The sequence below is a fragment of the Berghia stephanieae genome, chromosome 2 (assembly GCF_034508935.2).
Source record: "Berghia stephanieae isolate SIO BIC M18660-M18661 chromosome 2, UCSD_Bste_1.3, whole genome shotgun sequence".
Lineage (NCBI taxonomy): Eukaryota > Metazoa > Mollusca > Gastropoda > Nudibranchia > Aeolidiidae > Berghia > Berghia stephanieae.
The window spans coordinates 27,361,038-27,381,037 of record NC_088361.1 but is presented as its reverse complement, the minus strand read 5'-3'; the positions used below and the strand labels follow the sequence as shown (position 1 = coordinate 27,381,037).

Genomic DNA, 20,000 nt, shown 5'->3' with positions numbered 1-20,000 from the left:
GGGTTTGTTACTTATTCAGAATTTTAAACGAAAATGGACGAAAACATGTTTGTTTTAAACTCATCACTGGATCTGCTTTCAAGATGGGACTAAGCCACATTGCATTCATTCTAATTCTAAAGCATTTGGAAGTTATTTTTTATGCCAGACTTGTTGGCAATCTTACATGTCAATTCAGATTTTCCCCCCTTATGTTTTTCTCAGTTGCAAATAAATCCGATTTTTATATTTAGCAAAGAAAGTATAGGCATTGGGGTTGGGATGGTGGTGGGGTATATCTGGAGATTGGTCTAATAATCATATATAAATGTAAGCTTTTGTTTTAGGATTCAATATTCTTAGGTAATATATTTTTTTGTTTGTTTTTCACTCTATGTTGATAAGGACTTCTTTTTAATCTCTGCATTACTTCTCATCCAACCAAGGAACCGGCTGAGTTATATCCCTTGCGTCTTTTATCTTTACATCAATATCTATATTTAACCATTTACATTACAGAACAAATTTTACAAGACCTACCAAGTGAACAATTTTGATTTTAATAATCATATTGTAGCTTTGAAAGAACAAGTGGATTTCAACGAATCTCTTTCAGTCTATCCCGTCATGAGTGATCTCACACATTTCAAACTTCACAGGTAATTAATTTGCTGGATACCAAAGGTGTATTTCCATCAAAATGAGACGATTTTCGTCATTATTTAAAAATAAATATTTGGTTCAAAGCTTTGATCACATTGCAATATATGTTAAAAATGATCTATGTAAAATTTGTTCAATATTTTTGATCATTTGGAACCTGTGTGTTTGTTTATAATTTTCTAAGAAATAGCAGTGAATTTGCAGCTAAAAAGAAAGATCCAATATCTGCATTGTGATAAAAAGTATTTCAGTTTTGATGACAGAAGGTTGAAATATACAACACTTCCATTGAGTGTTTTTTTACTGCCATGTCATATTTTAGTACAATTCAATATTTTCATTTTGACACCAAATATATCATGATGTGTCATTATTTGATCGAGCAAGAATAATTTTGAGCAGGTTTGTCTTCAAGAAAAATATTGATTGAGAATTATAGAAAATTGACCTTACATATTCAAGAAAACTTAAAAAAAAAAATAAAAAAAATCAGCATTTGAATTGAATCAGTCGTTTGTGCGTGAAATTCTCTTGAAATTAAGCAATATGATCAGTTATAATATAATTTTTAAAAATCCATTAATTGACACTGAATCAATTCAGAAAATTTTGCTGTCATATGAGTAATGAAATGAAAAAAACCTATTGACCTCATTTATCAATATTTGTGTTATGCATGCTAGTTTTTGCCAACTATCAAGACCATTCATAATCTCTTAAAGTAAATGTAATGCTATCCAAAGATAACTAGTAACCTGAGGCTGTATTCACCTATATATATGTATATATTATATATATATATATATATATATATATATATATATATATATATATATATATGTATCTCCATTACAGATACTTTTGTGAAGTGGAGCTAAATGTAACCCGACATGAAATTCAGAAGATGAAAGAGAATATTTTATACATGGCCCAGTTTGCCCCCGGGGGTAGGGAAAGTGTCAGCTGGCCTGTGGGTAAGGAGAGAGTCTTGTTTATTTGCTTTGCTAAATATTTTGTTTTTAATTTTTTAAAATTATTTGAAAATGAATAGTTTGGTTTTTTCTTGTCTGTTTGGTTGCTTTAAAAAAAATCTTGTTTATATTTTTATTTAGTTTATGACATTTTAAAAAGCATTGAGTGGCTATATGAGGGTCAAAGAAATAGATAAAGGTTTGCTTTTATCAACCCAAGGGGACTATAAATAGACAAGGAAGCATGTACGACGACTTTGATGATTATTAAAGTGTTTCTAAATCAATATTCTGAAGAAATTTTACCAGGAAGTAATAAAGAAATGGAGCAGATTCGGGATAAGTTATGTTAATGTTACAAAATGCATGATGAAAAAAATATTAATTTAAAAAAGAAAAAAAAATAGAAAAGATAGTCGCCATTTGCAATGGAGACTTATTTCGGGGGGGGGGGGGGGGGGGGGCAGAGATGGCAAATCATTCAACCAGACCTACTTGAATTTTTTAAAAATCTAAGAGAAAGAAATGAGGAGTCCCTAAAGCTAAATCTATATATTGATAAAGTGCATGCAACACATTATTAAATAACGGTTTTAAGTGTCCATAATAAAGGTTTTCTGACATTTTATTACTTTTAATGGCTTAGTGGAAGCAATTTATTATGTATTAAAAATATGCAAGAACTAATGGATTACGTTTGAAACAAAATAAAATAAATAAGTGCACTGGATTATATAATGTTATCGTTGTTGTCAAGAAGATGTGAAGGCTGTAAAATTTGCAATTTATGTATAATTTGTTTCTGATATTGTTTTCTGTCAGGTGTCCCAGAGCCTTACAAACCCAAGAACAGGTTTGATGTCATTCGATGGGACTATTTCACAGAGACCCACATATTTTTCCAGGATGATTTTACCAATGTCAAGGAATTGATTGGTGAGTTATTTGCGGTTTGGCAGATTATTTTTCCTAGTCTCTCTTGAAGGTAGATATGGAGATGCTTTTAAAATTATATGATTTTTCAATTCCTTACTTGATTCCAAATAGAATAATTAATCTAAAAAGGATATTTCTATCATTGTTGATGTTAACTCCTTTTTTGCAAGATTGAATTTCTTTCAAAATTGTATCTCCCTTTATTTTTCCAATATACCAGCAAGCCTTTTTTTTCTCTTGAATTTCTTTCAAAATTATATCTCCCTTTATAATTCCAATTTACCCGCAATCCTGTTTTTTTTTATAAGAGAGCAATACCTAGCTGGAACTGCTCTCTTGGTGAAAAAGATAGAATAGATTTATGTAAGTTGGGGGAGGTAATCAAGTTTTTAAAAAATAAAACGCTAAAAGTATTTATTATTTACTTCCCCTCCCCCACAACTATAAATTTTATATTGTGGTATGTATTATTATCACTTGTTTGGATATATGAACTGCTTTAAAATGACCCTTTTGAAATGTGGCCATAAACTTCTAAAATGTCTCATGTTTTTAGAAGTGTTGATAAGTTGAACAATATCGTAATTCATTGACATTGAAGTAAAATATTTCTGATCAAAATAGAAATAAGGCATTTTATAGGCATATGACTTTGTAGGCTGAATCTTTTTTGTTCCATCAAAATTGGAAAATTATACCAACATAACTATTCTTTGCGAAATAAATGTATTGCATCAGAATACTTTCTTTCAGAATTTTTTTCATATTTGTTTTTTTATCATCTGTCATTTCTTGGTGATTGGACTTTCTTTTCTTTTCCTCCTTCTGTTACATATAAAACCACTGACATCAAAATTCTTTAATTTTGTTGTTGCACATCAAAAGAATGCCTCCTAGGTTTCTCCAAAAACCCACTGTTATACTTATATTGTTGTTTCAAATTTATTCTTATAGGAGTAGATAAGTTGGATATTCAAGACATCATCCGAGTGTCCATAGAAAAACTGAATGACAAGCACAACAACAAGTACCTGTACTCTTATCTGGTCAATGGCTACCGAAGATTTGATCCCCAGCGTGGCATGGAATACATCATGGACCTGGCACTAGAGGACACTTCCATGGATCTGTCTGTTGACGATCTCACTGCTTCCAAAGCATCTAGGATAGTACACAAAAGGGTCTTCCTTGTTAGACCTCTTGGCGAGGTGAGATTGATAACATGTTTATCAGTCAGGTTTGGAATTTACCCTAACTGACATCGTATTATACAATTTTCACCAAGTTAACAGTATTCATACCTGCCAACCCTTCTATTTTTGGTGGGACCATTCCGATTTTCTCTCATTTCTGCCATTCCACCATTGTCTCTTAAATTTCGATTTTCAAAAATAGATGTCAAAGATAGTGATAAGAAAGGGGATGGGGAAAAAGAAGAAGGTGGAGAAAAAAAAATTATGTTTGACCATTGACAAAAGGAGTTAAGTAGGAAAATGAATTGCTCTCCTCTTCCCTTCCCCATTCCATTCCCTGACACACCTGATTGTGTTGCTAGTTTTTCCAGATTTTCTCTCTTTATATGTTTGAAGGCAAAGTTGGTGGTAATTTTGAGAGAAATTGCCTATTGGTAAAATTTAGTGGTTAATAGTGTAGATTTTGGCGAGTAAGTGGTAAATAAAATAACAAATTCCCATTTCTTGTATCAAATTCCTATTTTTGACATTCTGATTCTACTGCAATTCAACTGGGTGCAGAATCCCCATGAAGCACGAGTTTACCCAAGTTTTTGTTGTTAAACAAACAGTAACATAGGATTTGCTACCTGTGATATTAGTTTATTATAAAGTGTTTTCAACCAGATCTAACAGACCTAATTTGACGTAGTTGTAAATCTGGTTGAAGACTGCATGAAATGGAAAATTGATTCAACATGCCCTACAGAATAAACAAATGAAATGTTTAGAAACATATTGAGCTTGGTGAAACCAGATAAATGCTCTCTGTAAGTGTGCAGAATCATTTTTAGTTACTATTTAGTTCCAAGTTACATCTGCTCTTGAAAGGTATCAAATGAGAAAATATTTTCCTTGTAGATTATCTTTCTATGTCATTTTAATGGTTTTAATGTAATGTTTGTTCTATAACTATCTGAGTGTATCTCTATCCCTTTAACATTAGAAGCAAGAATAGATTGTTCTTGAAACTACTTCCAATCTCTATTGAACTCATCTTGTTAGTCTAACTAGTCAGGTGATTGTTGGCCTTGACCATTCTTCTTCCTGTTTACAGGTGTTTAAATGACCTAAAATTGTTGCAAGCACTGTCAAAACCTTGAAAACAAAAAATGAAAACAAAACAAAGCTGCTCACTTAATCTTTTATAACGTTGCCATTACTGTACTCTTCCAATATATTGATTTTTTGCACATGTTTTAGACAGTAGAGCATTTGTCCTCCTTTACCTTTTACTGTTTTGTGTTTTCAACAGGTTGAAGTTGTTCCCATGCCGTATGTGATGGACACTACCAAACTATACCTTGTTCTACCCGTAATGGTCAGTGACTTGGATAGCTGGGGTCACTTCTTAGAGGGGTATACCAAACTTTATGGCAGTGGAAAGGAAAGCCTAGGACTCATTATCGTTTTTATCTACCCCCAACAGGCCAAAGCAAATGGCCAGCAGGATGTTTTCTCTGTACAAAAGTCAATGATTGCTTACTACAATGAGAAGACAAACGATGGTATTGGTGCTGTTTCCTACGACTTTTTCAGTAATGGGACTTATGTATCTGAGCTCCAAATCATGGATTTGGTGAGTTGTCTTTGATTTTGGAGAGTAATTTATAGGCATATCATACATTACTAATAACCATTACTAATGATTGTGTTACAGAGATATTTTCATTAAATGACAAAAGAAAAGAAGAAAAAGAAGGAAGGATAGAAAAAATAAAAATAAAGTAATTCCCATTTCTGATATAATATTGAGGGTAGCCCTATCAGTAAGGCTGTGTTTAAAACATTGTCTCGTATAAAATATTCTGCTTTTAATTTAATTTATAATGGTTTTAAATCAGGATTTGAATTTTAACATGGAATTTATTAATAGTTCATGTTTATTTATTCAATATTTGTGTACTTTTTCTACTAGGTGAGCAGTCGGATGCCATTGGACAGTCTGCTGTTTATGTGTTCTGTGGGAATGGAACTGCGTGTTGACTTTTTGAACAGAGCCCGTATCAATGCCATTCGTGGCTGGCAGGTGTTCTTTCCCATTGGCTTCTGGCAGTTTAAACCCAACATCATCTATGACAAGAAGCCATACCCAACCGAGATTGATTTTAACAGTAGGACCGGTCATTATGATGTCTTGTCGTATGAACATGGCAGCTTTTATAATTCAGATTATGCCGAGGCTAGAAGGAGTCTTATGGAAAGTTATCCTTTGGATGTGGATGTTTATGAGATGTTTGTCAGGTACGGTAAGCTTCATGTCTTTAGGGCAGTGGAGCCTGAATTCAGACACCATTACCGCCAGTTGCATTGTGAGGATTCAAGACCTGGAAAATTGCAGGAGAGGTGTCGGGAAAGACGAGCTCAGGGATTAGGCTCAAGGGCTCAACTTGCAAATCGAATTTTTGATTATAGAGGCAAAAAGATTGCATTGGAAAATCCACCTTTAAATAGCAAGTCTTAAGAAATGTGCAAAAAAATATTTTGTTTTAAAATTATGAATGTAATTGCATACTTATACATGTGTTTTGAGTTTGAGTATTTTGCAATTCTTTTGGCATGTAGTCAAAGGTCTTCAGGGTGCAATTTGACATTATTGTTAATTGAGAATGTTTGTTTGTTGGTTACTGGAGTGTTTCATAAAGTTGATGTTAGAATGTAAACATATCTCTCGAAAAATCTCTCCCCATTTGATGGTGGTTTAATCTTATGTTATGTCATAAAATTTCTTTATTCCATTCGGTTGTTGAAAGGGGGAGGGGTGAAAAAATAATTGAACCCTAATGAAATTCATTGAATGACTTAAGGATGAAGAAAATCTAATTTTTTCCCTTGCGATATTACAAAACCATTAGGATTCTCTTGTTGAAGTAATGATACTCTTTATTATGATTTTGTTTAATAATAATAATAAAGGTACATTTATATAGCACTTATGCCAAAGCTTCGAAGCACTTCACATTGACCATCAGTAAAAAACATCACATACTGCAGATTCGGACATACGAACAAAAGCTCACACACACACACACACACACACACACACACACACACACACACACACACTCACACACACACACACACACACACACACACTGTTTGATAATTTACAAACGCACCTTCACTGGCTGTTAGTATTTGCCTCTCAACTTAGAAACGACCCTCTTACTGATATGTTTCATTAAATCAATGCTGTTGATTTTCCTTAGATCTACTGATATCCGTGACTTTGGAATCAGAGATGGAATTTCCTCCTTTTAAAAACTTACATTTCCCCCAATCAGAAGTACTAGCCGTGAGAGACTTGATGTGTGATGGAACAAATTAGTGCAGTTTACCACTCTCCAGATGTTAGCTGGAGTATCAATGATAGCTTACCATCTCAATTGCTCTAAAAGTCGGGGTTAGTGCAGTAAAAATGGGGCTTAAAGGCAGTCGTTCAAAACTGTCCTCCTTTTTCATTTTTTGTCACCACCAGCACTGTTCAATGTAAGATGGAGTTAGCACAGTTCAAATCTTGCTTGATTCAAATTTTGTGTTAATTTAGAGTGTTAAAGATCTGAGTATTGGAATGTTATTATAAAGTCTCTGTATAATGTTGTAATGATCTAAAAATACATTATAGTTTCATATATTTAAAAAATATTACCATTTTCATTATATTTTTGTACAAAGAAAAACAGTATTCACTCGAAGTTACCATTGTGTTCGTCTCATTTTGAAAAAAAAGGTTTAAGCCAATTTATTATTTATTTTTAACATGGTTATTGAATGGCTTGTTATTTCATTGTCGTGAATCAAATGTATTTTGTTCTTGCCTGTTTTATTTTTTTTGGGTTAAATTTGCACATTGTCTGAAAATTCTGAGATCTTTGTTTTATATTTTGTTAATATTTGTCAATGTAGATGGACATTTTGGTTATGTTCAAACTAAAATGCATAGCTCATATTGTGACCACAGAGATGCAAAAATATTTTATTTTCTCAAAGTATAGAGAAGCCTCGATACATGACTTGCATAAAGGATATGTTTTTTTTTTTTTTTTTTTCGGGGGGGGGGGGGGGGGTTTGTTGGGATTTTTTTTATCTATGCAATTTTGTTGTATTCTATAAACCAGTCCCACATGACAACACTCATTATTTATATAAGAATGTATGTATCAGTCAGGATTGTGAGAGATCAAATTTTCAGTGTGCAAAGTGAATTGCTATCGAACAATTTTCATGAATATAAGTAGTTGGATAAGAGAGATTTAGGCCCAAGTGTGCCGGTATGCCTCTATTATAGTTGATTGATTGATCTCTCAGGCTTGTGAGGATTTAGTACTGTTCACTGTCTTTTCTTTCATATTTGTCATTTTTATAAACTTCCTTTTGTTTACCTTTTTACATTTACTTTTTTACCTCTCTAGGCGGGTGGTTGGATGGGAGCATCACCCTTGAATCATATACCTATGATGTTCGCATGGGTGTACGATCCGATAGTGATGTCGTTTCTTCTTCTCTTTACTAGCCTAACCTGCTTGTTTGGTTTGTGATTGTATTTTTGACAGGGGATATTTTTTTTTCTGTAAATCTTCTGCCTGTTTGTTCTTGGTTATTTATAATTTAGCTTATGATATCTTTAGGTTATGATTTTGATTTACATTTGTACTATTTTTGTTAGATTGCTTGTTTTTTTTGTTTCAGCGGTCTCTCATATAACCTCAATTGTGTTGGAAGAGACCTAAAGCAACAAACAAACAAAAAAAATTACCTCTCTAGTCCCGTCTTTCTCTTCCCATCTCTCATTCTGTCTCTCTCTCTCTCTCTCTCTCTCTCTCTCTCTCTCTCTCTCTCTCTCTTTCTCTCTCTTGCTCTTGTTCCCTTTCCTTTTCTAGTATATTCAATTTTCTTGTTCTCTCCCTTTTCTCTCAATCATATTCCTATTGGTCAATATAATAGGCCAGATGTACTTTCCAAACAGGCGTTTAGGAAGTGGAATGTCCAAATGGACTTTTTGACATGTTGGGGGTCTTGATCCATGGATAAAAATATTGCCTCTGTTACTGCAATGTGTACCAGATGTATCTGAACGCCAGAAAGTGTAACACTCTAACAAATTTACTTAAGAATGTGTATGCCTAGATGGTGGGCCTTTGACATTGATCTCATGGCATGTTGATTTAATATTCACTTTAAATTAACTAGTTTCTGATTATTTTTTGTTCATTTTTGTTGAATCTGGAATGAATGATAGCAATCTATCACAGTTATATATATAAAGTTACGTTCATTGAAAAAACTGCTGTTGATGGATGAAATGGCCTTCACTATTTGAAAAATTTATATTTTGGATGTCCAATATACAGTAGAATCTGCATAAAGTCAACTTCTGCACCCCTTGTTGATCCCAAATTTTCGGCCTCTATCTGTGTTCCATCGATAATGGATAAAGTCAATCAATCTGTCTGGTCCGGAAGTGTTGGCTGTATCAGAATTCCCCTGTATTATGGACGTGATCCTATGGTGGAAAGGAGGATTAAGCTGATTCTAATTGAATGGACTAGTTACATATGCTAATCAAGATAAACCTGGTGTACAATGACCAACCATCCAATGTTAAAAGTGATTGTTGTACATAACACCTATATATGATTTATATACCTGTATGTATATGAATGTCTTTGAAAAAAAAAGAATTCTCTTGACTATAATAATTTAAATATTATACATCTAGACAAATAATATACATATACATTTATATATTTTTGCAAACCAGCCAGACATTGTACGTTTATTTGGTATTCTATTTTAAATAACTTGTGCCTTTTGCATCTTATGGACTTGAACTTGAATTTGAATTAGTTTGAATCTTCTTTGGTGTTCTAGATATTTGAGTGAATTTGTCTTTCAAAAGAAACTATTATTATCCTTTATTTTCATTGCTGCTACTTTCAAATAATAAAACATAAGTCATCTATATGAATTAGATGCTGTCTGCTGCCAAATATTCATAAGAAAGTAAAGTAATTATATCATGAGTTATACTTCTATGCTTTTAGACTAATCAAATAACTCCTTTGGTGTAAATTATGAATGAATCTCCAAACCTTACTCGCAAATGTTGATTATTGTTTAATTATCACATTGTTGTTTAAAATGGGATCATAATCTCTGATATCTTAAGGATAAAGAACTTCTTCACATTACTAGTTCACATGTAATCTTATCCTTTTGACAGCAGATTTTGTCAAGAATATATACATGTATAATTCTGATATTATAAGTGGGAGGTTGGTTGGTGCATTGGTAAGTCCTCTTCCACCTACATGTATTGCCTCATTCTCTGCCCTGGGTGGGGTTCCTGACCTATCATAGGGGAGGTACTTACTGCATCTTCTACCCCCTATAGCTCGGGATTTGTGAATCAGATTTTCTGGATAATGTTCAGATGCTGGCTGTAATATAAGGCTTTTGGTGTTCTCAGCTTTGCATGCATGCAGGCATGTAGACCATTGTATTCAAATCTCTGCATTTTATCAGGAACTTGTGACCCCGGAGTGTTACAGTCTAGCTCTTAACTCCAAATCTAATCACCTGTCCGGTGTGCTGTGTTCCATCTTCCTTTTCTTAGTTATGAAAAGCTTTATATTTGGCAAGTGTCATTCTAATTTTAAATCAAAACTATGGTGGAATACTCATGTTGTTTCAATTAGTACACATAAGTTGTTTTATTTTTATCTTTATTGTTACAATAATTCTGGCGATATTTTTGATGACCAAAGGGTGTCATAAGTCCTTTTAACTCCCATAGTGGGCAAACGGTCACTTTTGGTAGCTTTCTGTCTTTGTTTTGGAAGGATATTACTCGGTTTTGTCCTAACTCATGCCGGAGTCCTTGACTGAAAGGGCAACAGTCAAATGTATGGTATTAGTTTTGGGAGATGATATTTTTTTTCCCTTGTAAATCATCTCAGTGTTTTGAATATCAGGTTTTGTAAGCATTTGAGTGTATTTCTCTTAGTGGAATCCTGTACTTGTGCCTGGATGGGACTTATAGGTGATCTATACAAAGCACATTCATAGTTTGCTCTTTGAATCTTCCTCTGTCTGGGTGGGGATCCTGACCTCTCATAGCGGGCAGGGAGGTACATACTGCGTCTTCTATCCCCTTATATCTGTTTTCCAACATGCTTTCTGTCTTTGTCTTGGAATGGGATTACTTGGTTTTGTCCTGGCTCTGGCCGGAGTCCTAGCTGGGAGGGAAACAGTCAAATGCATAGTTATTGTTTTGGGAGATGATATTTTTTTCCTTGTAAATCATCTCTCTGTTATGTATTATTATTTTTATTTTGAATGTATAATGTAAGCATTTGAGTGTATTCCTCTTTGTTGGATTTTGTGCTTGTGCCTGGATGAGACTTGTAGGTGATTTCAAACTAAGTACATTGGTGGTATGCTCTTGGAATCTACATCTGATCCCTATTTGTTCTCAGTTCCCCTTTGTCTTACTTTTTCTTGGGTGCTTTAATTGTAATTCTAGAACTTTTTACTATCCCATTTTCTTCCTTTTTACTGGCGCTGATATAACCTGAATGTGTTGCAAGCGCCGTAAAACCCTTAAAAACAAAACAAAACAAACAATCTTCCTCTGTTCCCTTTTTGATCAAGACCCTTTGTCTTACTTTTTCTCGAGTCTTTGAATTGTAAATCCATATATATATATATATATATATATATATATATATATATATATATATATATATATATATATATATATATATATATATATTTTTTTTTTTTTTATCAATTCCACTTCTTCCGTTTTACTGGTGTTGAAATGACCTTAAAATGTTGAAACACCATTGTGCCTTTTCCTTACAATTTTTAAAAATATGGAGTTTTATTTATCTTCTTGTCTCTCAAAAAAAGTATTTTGATATTACTCTATTCTTTATAATTTAATTTATATGATTTTTGCTACTTTCATACCTTATGTCTTTTGATATTGAAGAAATCACATTATATTTTTTACCGTTAACCCACGAGACTTTGATGTTGTAATAGACATGACATTTTAAGGTTCGTTCATTTATCTTTACAATATGCGTAATATTGTTACTGGTCTGCCTTTTTTATGGAAAGTAGATTTTTCAAATTGATGCCAATTTATCCCCGAAGCCGAGTGCTTATGAAATTTAATATCAGAGAACAAAATAGAATAATAAGTTGTGGGCAATTTTAATTGATGGACATATGAAGTAAAACTTGTCTGGACCAATTGTTTGACAGAATAGTAATATTGAGGTGGCTTTGATTATGAAGCACTAAAACTATATTGTTTAAAACTTACAAACAAATGATTTTTATTGACTTAATGAGAATCTCAACATGATTATTATGACCTATCATTCATTTATTATATTCTTGTTGTCTATTCTTACCTTATCTTTACTTCATTTTGGGGAGTTGGGGGGGGGGGGGGGGGTGAGGGGCGTGTGACACTGAAGTATGGTCTTTGCATCAAACCCAAAAGATATTGAATGTGAATCCATATTGCACTGTGCGACTTTTAGCAAGTCACCTTGCTAAGCTCACTTTGTAGTGCTGCATTGCGGCTGGCGCATTTGTTATTTCAGTTTTCCTTTGGAATAGATAGGCCTTGTAGAAGACAGTTCCACCTGGGGATGAATAAAGGGAATTCAGTTTTTTAAAATATTTTTTTTCTTTATTCCTCATCACAGAGTAGGTAGGTTACCACAGAGACTGCACTCCTCGCTCAATCCCCCTTCGCTCAATGTTAAATTCGTGAAATCGACTTCGCCGTGTCTCAAAAGTATGTCACGCCGTATAAATTATAGTCTGTTTCTTGTGAAGCGGTTTTTTCCCTATATAAGTCATATTATTCTCACGAAAGTGTTAGCACCTGGCAAAATTGCCAAACAATTATTCCCGTTATCAAATTCATTTTAAATTTGTTGAGAGTAAGAAGGAAAATGTGATGAAGCGCTCGTTAAGATTTCATAGATTGAGAAAGAAAAAAAAGTGAAATAGAGGAAATTATTGTGAAAACAGGGGACCTGAAAATGAGATTTTAAAATGACATAAGTTATTTACATAGCATAATAGCAAAGAATAGAATTACTTGGTCTTACCTTAGTATCTACATATGTGCAAACGTTAGAGCTTTTCTTTTCCTACCCCTATTGCAGCCACCAATGTCCATCTCACGGTTGTGACATCTCAGGAAATGATGTAGTCTAATAGTAGTGTAGAGGTTCAATGAAAGGAATTTCGTTGAGCAGTTCTTCTCACTCCTGCAGTCAAGTGGAATGTCCATTGTGGCCTCGACCATTTTTTTGACCAGCCTGAACCTTACACCAGTAGCAACACGCAAGGAGTTGATTCCATCGCGAAATACGACTTCGGCGATTTGGAGGCAATGTTGCAGAGTAGGTGATGGTATCGTTAGTCCACCCTCCTTTAGGTCGGGATATTGTTTCATTGATATGAAATAAGACGAGTCTGACAAGGGATTTTCCTGGATGAGATTTGTCTTGCACAAACCACAAACTATTCCTAAGAGTTTCTTGGCGACATATCCCGAAATGTAAGCGACAATGTCTTTTTCTGGAACTCCTAGTACAGAATTACTTGCGCAATTTTGTACAAAGGGTCGGATGAGCCTTGGAATATCTTGATGAAGCCGTGTCCTGACTGCGTGGGTGGCTCCCTTTGTTGTGATGGTGTCAAGCTTAAACAGAAATGTGTCCAAATCTGCTTGACAGTTGCCGCCTTTTCCAGGAAGGAGTATTGCATCCACCATGATCTGGGTCAGTGCTGACCGGAACTCCCGACAATCTGGATTGACACGATGTCCGCCTTTGCCTCGAACTACCGAAAACATGTTCTCTAAGCAGTCCTGATTCAGTCGGTTTGTTAACAGGAATGACATGTTGCAGTTGTTTGAAAGGTCATCCCATAGATCCAGGAGGCAAGCAATTGTCAACTTCCATCCCTCTATGCATGGCAGTCTTCCACTCTTATTGAGAGGTTTAATGTTGTCAAACCACATCAGTTTGTCTCTCAGAAACGACACGTGCTCGGTTGAAGATGAGATTGCATGGGACATGGGAGTTTTGCCGTTGCGAGACGAACTGTTGAAGCAGTCAAAAAGCTTGTTGCATTCTTCTACAAACTGTGCAGTTGCCATCGCTTCTGGTGGGAGATCGCCGTAGTGGACCATGGTGGTTATCCCTGCAGCAACAGAGTGACTGAGGACTTGCACTGCAAGTTTAACGCTTAGATTTGCAAATGGTGGCATAGTAATGTGCCTTTTTGTTAACTTTGGGGCCATTCGTATTGGGAATCTTAAATCTTTCTCGAAGAACATCTGGATATGATTCCATGAAATAATTTTGCCGTCCATTGCAAATCCACTCTTTTTTAGATTATTTCTAATACTTTTCATCAAATGTGGGGGTCAAACATAACAAATAACTTTTCATCATTGATGAGGAAATATGGCCTGTCCCTATTTACACCTAATTTTGTAACAACCGCTTGATTGTTGGTGCCTTGGTCCCAGATCAACACTTTGGGAATCAAACCTAAATCTCTAATACTGATGATGATGTCTTTCAAAATTGTTTGAAGGACATGAGTTTTTGTTGGTCCATTAGACAGATAGTATGCGAGTGGTTGCTTCCATGTGAATGCAAGTCCTCTTACCATCACAACCAGAGCTTCGGTGTCGCATTGTTGAGTTCTTCCAATCGAACCAAAATCCTCAAGTCCTTCAAATTCATCATTAAGGGAATCATAGCTCAGGGATTTCCTCAGTGACATCTCATCTATTGCGACAGCGCAAATCTTTTCTAAATCGGACATCCCAGCAACTTTTATCTTAAAGATTTGGAGCATCTGATCGCACATACCTGGCCTTAAATTAATATTCCTCATTGCCCTAGTTAGAGTAGTTGATGAAGGAATGCAGAGTTTCCTTTTTACCATGGAATATGCCTTTTGGCTTGTGTTGTAGAGTGCCAAAGCAAAAGCCTTTTCACTAGGTGTCCACCTTCTTCCATGCCTGTTTGCCTGTGTTGTTCTTATTTGCGTCATTACTAATTCAAGCACTTCTGGAGGGAGGTGTTCTTTTAGCATTGACTGAATGCATTTCATATCAATTCGTGGCTCATCGACGGAGTTCCTCTGTCCAGTGGATGCGCAGACTGTGGTGGATGTCACTGTCTTAAGCTTTTTCTTAAGCCTGCAACTTTTAGTCCTCTCAGAAGATAACTTTCGTTTCAGTAAGCTGTTCTCTTGCTGAATAACATGACCATCCATTGGCTCACTTATTTCTTTCTCGACATCATTCACTTGAGTATCGATTTCTGCACGAGACGTAGTTGCTGGTGACAGTGTGAACGCAGTGCGATCTTTAGGTGGTGGCCGAGAGGGTGTTTGTTTAGGTGGAGGATTTGGAACACTAAATACCGATGGGACAGCATCTTTTTTCAATAATTTCCTCTTTCCTTTTGTTTCTTTGAAACAGCTTGGTTCAAAATGTATTTCGCAGATGTCATTGCCCCTGTGCAGTTTTTCATAAGATTTCTTCTCTAAATCAGCTCTACGTGAATTGATCACCCACCGTCGGGACCTAGGTTAAAGAAAAACATGTCAAATGTCTGAGAAGCAATTAAGTAGGTCCTTAGCCGGAGCTTAGCCCGGTTTCTATAACGTGAAGCTGACTGGTAAATTATGTGTTAACCTCTGGACCGGCCACTAGTCAATTGCAGATTACTTTACTAGCTTGGCCGGTACCCATTAACACTTGAGTCGCGTGAAGCGCATGGATAAAACTGTGTTAATCAAACCCTGTACATCCAAGCCTGGGATCTACTGCTTTAACCACTCAATCTATGCATCCCAGTGTATAAGAAAGCAATTCTTTCTTTTCAAAATTCTTCCTCAGAGGTTCATAACATCACCATTCAATTCTATTAATTCATAAATATCATCATCATCATCGTCATCATCATCATCATCATCGTCATCATCATCATCATCATCATCATCATCATCATCATCATCATCATCATCATCATCATCATCATCATCTCCATCAATATTATCGGGATTATCATTGTTATCATCATCGTTCGTGTCCCCTCCTCTTTGCCTTCGCCATCACAATGACAATAATTTGTCATAGTCATCACCAACGGCAGTATAAATTGATATTGAGACCAATGGCCACAAATTAATTCTAACCGATATAAGGTAGACATCTAAGTAAAATCTCAACGTACCTTTCAGCATCCAGAGGGAACGAAAAGAAAGACAAATTAGGACATCGAATCTTTGAATTTGTACAATTTATAGCACTGCACCACTTTGAATTATATCTTTTAATGTTTTCTTGAAAACTTTGAGCAGTATCTTCAAACTCCATCTTTCATGCGTGTTGTGAAGAGAATACAAAAACGATAACAAAAGAGTAAAGTGGTTAAAACCAATGCATTAATACAGACAATGTACGGAAACAGACTATGACAAATACGACGATACGGCGTGACATGTTTTAACGGATGCGCGACCCAATTACACGGAAATCAAGGAGTGCAGTCTCTGTGGTAACCTACCTACTCTGTGTTCCTCATTTTCTTCAACAAACCCATCAATCTAACGCAATTTATACCATGATCTACTACATCGAATTCATGTCACATTCACTAACTACAACATGACTTAGAGCAATACTATTTAAGCATAGGAAATGTAATGACCGCATAATATAAAAGAAATAAATGCCTAATAATTTTAAGAGGACTGAAGATCTCATTTTTAAATCTGTTTTAATGAACAAAGTCAGCAAGAAGGAAATAATCCTTTTTGAAATTACTTTATTCTTTCTTTTATCGTTTTTATCTATATCCATCTACACACACAAATCCAATCTTTCCCCGTTAACTTTGAAACCATCTCTAGCCATATGGTTGCCCATTGGGAATTTACTGTGTTGTTTATAATTAGATACACATTGAAATCTCACACATGGCTTTTATGCTAGAACATTTTTGTCTCTTTTCTTTTACACATCAGAATTTGTCTTCTATTCAAAGATAATTGGAACAGTATGGATTGGATAATTGGTAGAAGAGATTATTACTTATTTTAATATAATTTTCAATGTCTGTATTCATTTGATGCGGGTGGTTGGATGGGAGCATCACCCTTGAATCATATACCTATGATGTTCGCATGGGTGTACGATCCTATAGTGATGTCGTTTCTTCTTCTCTTTACTAGCCTATCCTGCTTGTTTGGTTTGTGATTGTATTTTTGACAGGGGATATTTTTTTTTCTGTAAATCTTCTGCCTGTTTGTTCTTGGTTATTTATAATTTAGCTTATGATATCTTTAGGTTATGATTTTGATTTACATTTGTACTATTTTTGTTAGATTGCTTGTTTTTTTGTTTCAGCGGTCTCTCATATAACCTCAATTGTGTTGGAAGAGACCTAAAGAAACAAACAAACAAACAAAATTCATTTGAATATGTAGTTTAAAATAACATGTTTTTTTTTTTACATTTGGTGAGAAATGTTAGCATATGCTTATACTATTAAATTGATATTATGTATCTCTCTTCTAAAATCTTTTAATAAATGACGACGAGAAAACTTAATAATTAACTCATTGTAATTCTTACAACAAACATACAAAGAGAGAAGCAATCGAGAAACTGTAAAAATATAGCATTATATCACACTATTATTCTGTACTTTCCGAGATGTGTTACATACATGAAAAAGTGATCATTTTTTTCATCATGTTTATGTGATTCTCCTTCTAGTCTGTGATCTACTTAAAAATTCACACGCTCTACTTAACATATTTATCCTACATCTCTCCAGCTTGATATGTAATATTCTATTATGTTTTTAAATTGTATAACTATCTACAATAAGAAGTCACATGCATAAATGGTGATTCTATGGGTTTTGGTCTATGTGGATTATCCATTGTAAGTCCAGTTTTCAAACATCTCTTGCCCTTTTATCAGAAGCACTGGTTAATCGCCACCATCAAATCTATTGTCCTTTTTTAAAACTTGAGAAGACTGAAGACCTTATTTATGAACCTCTTGTCTTTCTTTTCCTCGGTCGCATTTAATTGTAAATCCAGAATTTTTTTCTTCTTTTTTTTACTATCACATTTTCTGCATTTTTACTGGCGCTGAAATACCCTTAAGTGTTACAAGCACCGTAAAACCCATAAAAACAAATGAACAATTTTAAGAGTTGAGTTCACTCCAACATTATACTGTTTTGAAATCAGTGAATTGGTGGACCTAGCAGTGAAACTTTGTTGTATATGATTTTTGTTGTTGTTGTAATCAGACTAAAGCTGAATATCAAAGTAGCCAATATACTTTGTTGTGATCCGCCAATTAATCAAAGAAAGCCTTATTTATGATGTATGATCACGAAATATGGTATTTGTAAAACTTCTATTTTATCAGTATTTATATATATATATATTTTAGTGAGGAATTAATCTAGATAAGATACTCAGAAAGCTTCATTTTATTTATTCGACAAACGTCTCCACAAAGAGACGTTGATCTGTATGAGCATTCTAATCAGAAATTACTGTGTCTTCTATCCCCTATATCTGTTTTCCAACATGCTTTCTGTCTTTGTCTTGAAAGGAGATTATATGGTTTTGTCCTGGGCCTGGCCGGATACTCTAGCTGGGAGGGAAACAGTCAGATTACGCATAGTTAGTTTTGAGAGATGATATTTTTTGTCTTGTAAATTATCTCTCTTTGTTATGCACTGCATTGTTTGTTTTACATATGTATATATCTATGATTTCTAAACATTTGAGTATGCTCCTCTTAGTGACGCTATGACCTAAATGTGGTGCAAGCACCGTAAAACCCTTAAGAACGAACAAAACAAAATCTGAAATTACTTTGAACCAGTTAAGGGCCGTACTCTAGAAAGAAACGTATTTAGAATTTGGCCAGAAAACTTGTCCTTCTCGTATATTGAGGTTGTTGGCCCGTCATTTTATGTTTCACTTACAAAAAGTGTACATAGTTATACCATGATATCGACTTTTTTATCAGGAGGATGAACAGTCGTAGCTTTGGTTTATTTATCTCTACATCATTCACCTCTATTTGTTAAGGTTTTGTCCAGGGGCTATTTATTGATTGGACTCAATGTATGAATTACATTTTATTGTTATCGTTATTTTCATCATCATCATCATCATCATCATCATCATCATCATCATCATCATCATCATCATCATCATCGTCATCATCGTCGTCGTCGTCGTCATTATCATCATCATCAGCATCATCATCATCATCATCATCATCATCATCATCAGCATCATTATCAATGTCATCTAAAAGCATAATCTATGTTTTTTGTTGTGTGTGTTAATATATAATATATTTCACTGTTTCACCGTCAATCACTGCATGATTCATTTACTATTACTTTTCACGTTTTGACTCTCTCTCTCTCTTCATCTATCCACCATTTTGGTGTTGATTATAATGTAAAATACAAATACTGTTCTATTTTATACAAAATTATTATATGTTATTTTAGTCATGTGTCTACGCAAGGTTACATTGTTTAGCTCGTGCCTTCTGAGGGTTTTCCATTTGATACAGACCATAAGCAATAAATAAAGCAAATTTTGAAACCAAAGGATCGGTTTTATTTGAGTCTTTAAATTTAAACCCGAGCTGAAGAGTGGCTCATGGGTGTGGTTTGAGAAGGATTATTGAATGTCCCCCCCCCCTCTCCCTGGGTGGGGTTCCTGACCTCCCATAGTGGGCAGGGAGGTACTTACTGTGCCTTCTATCCCCATATATCTGTTTTCCAACTTACTTTCTGTCTTTGTCTTGGAATGAGATAACTTGGTTCTGTCTTGGCCCTGGCCAGATACCCTGGCTGATAGAGAAACAGTTATTGTTTTGAGAGATGGTATTTTTTTCCTTGTAAATCATCTCTCTGTTATGTATTATTATAATATTTGTTGTTTGAATGCATAATGTAAGCATTTGAGTGTATTCCTCTTAGTGGGGAGAATCTACATCTGTTTCCTATTTGAACCAATTCCCCCTTTGTCTTCCCTATTCTTGAGTGCTTTAATTGTAATTCTAGAACTTTTTACATTCCCATTTTCTTCCTTTTTACTGGCTCTG

At 34.6% G+C, this 20,000-nt stretch overlaps 1 protein-coding gene across 2 annotated transcripts in view; it reads left to right on the top strand.

Annotated features, from left to right (window-relative positions):
• The window catches only part of LOC144964608 (chondroitin sulfate synthase 2-like), a 31,505-nt gene extending 22,046 nt beyond the window's left edge, over window positions 1–9,459 (top strand). The window contains exons 4-9 of one of the 2 annotated variants that reach the window (XM_078899078.1): window positions 499–638; window positions 1,498–1,616; window positions 2,436–2,549; window positions 3,504–3,757; window positions 5,037–5,360; window positions 5,700–9,459. In XM_078899078.1, the coding sequence (XP_078755204.1) occupies window positions 499–638; window positions 1,498–1,616; window positions 2,436–2,549; window positions 3,504–3,757; window positions 5,037–5,360; window positions 5,700–6,245 (1,497 nt within the window). In that variant the 3' untranslated portion in view covers window positions 6,246–9,459. The remainder of the gene's footprint in view (window positions 1–498; window positions 639–1,497; window positions 1,617–2,435; window positions 2,550–3,503; window positions 3,758–5,036; window positions 5,361–5,699) is intronic. The other variant, XM_078899079.1, reaches the window with a different exon arrangement.
• Window positions 9,460–20,000: the final 10,541 nt, after the last annotated feature.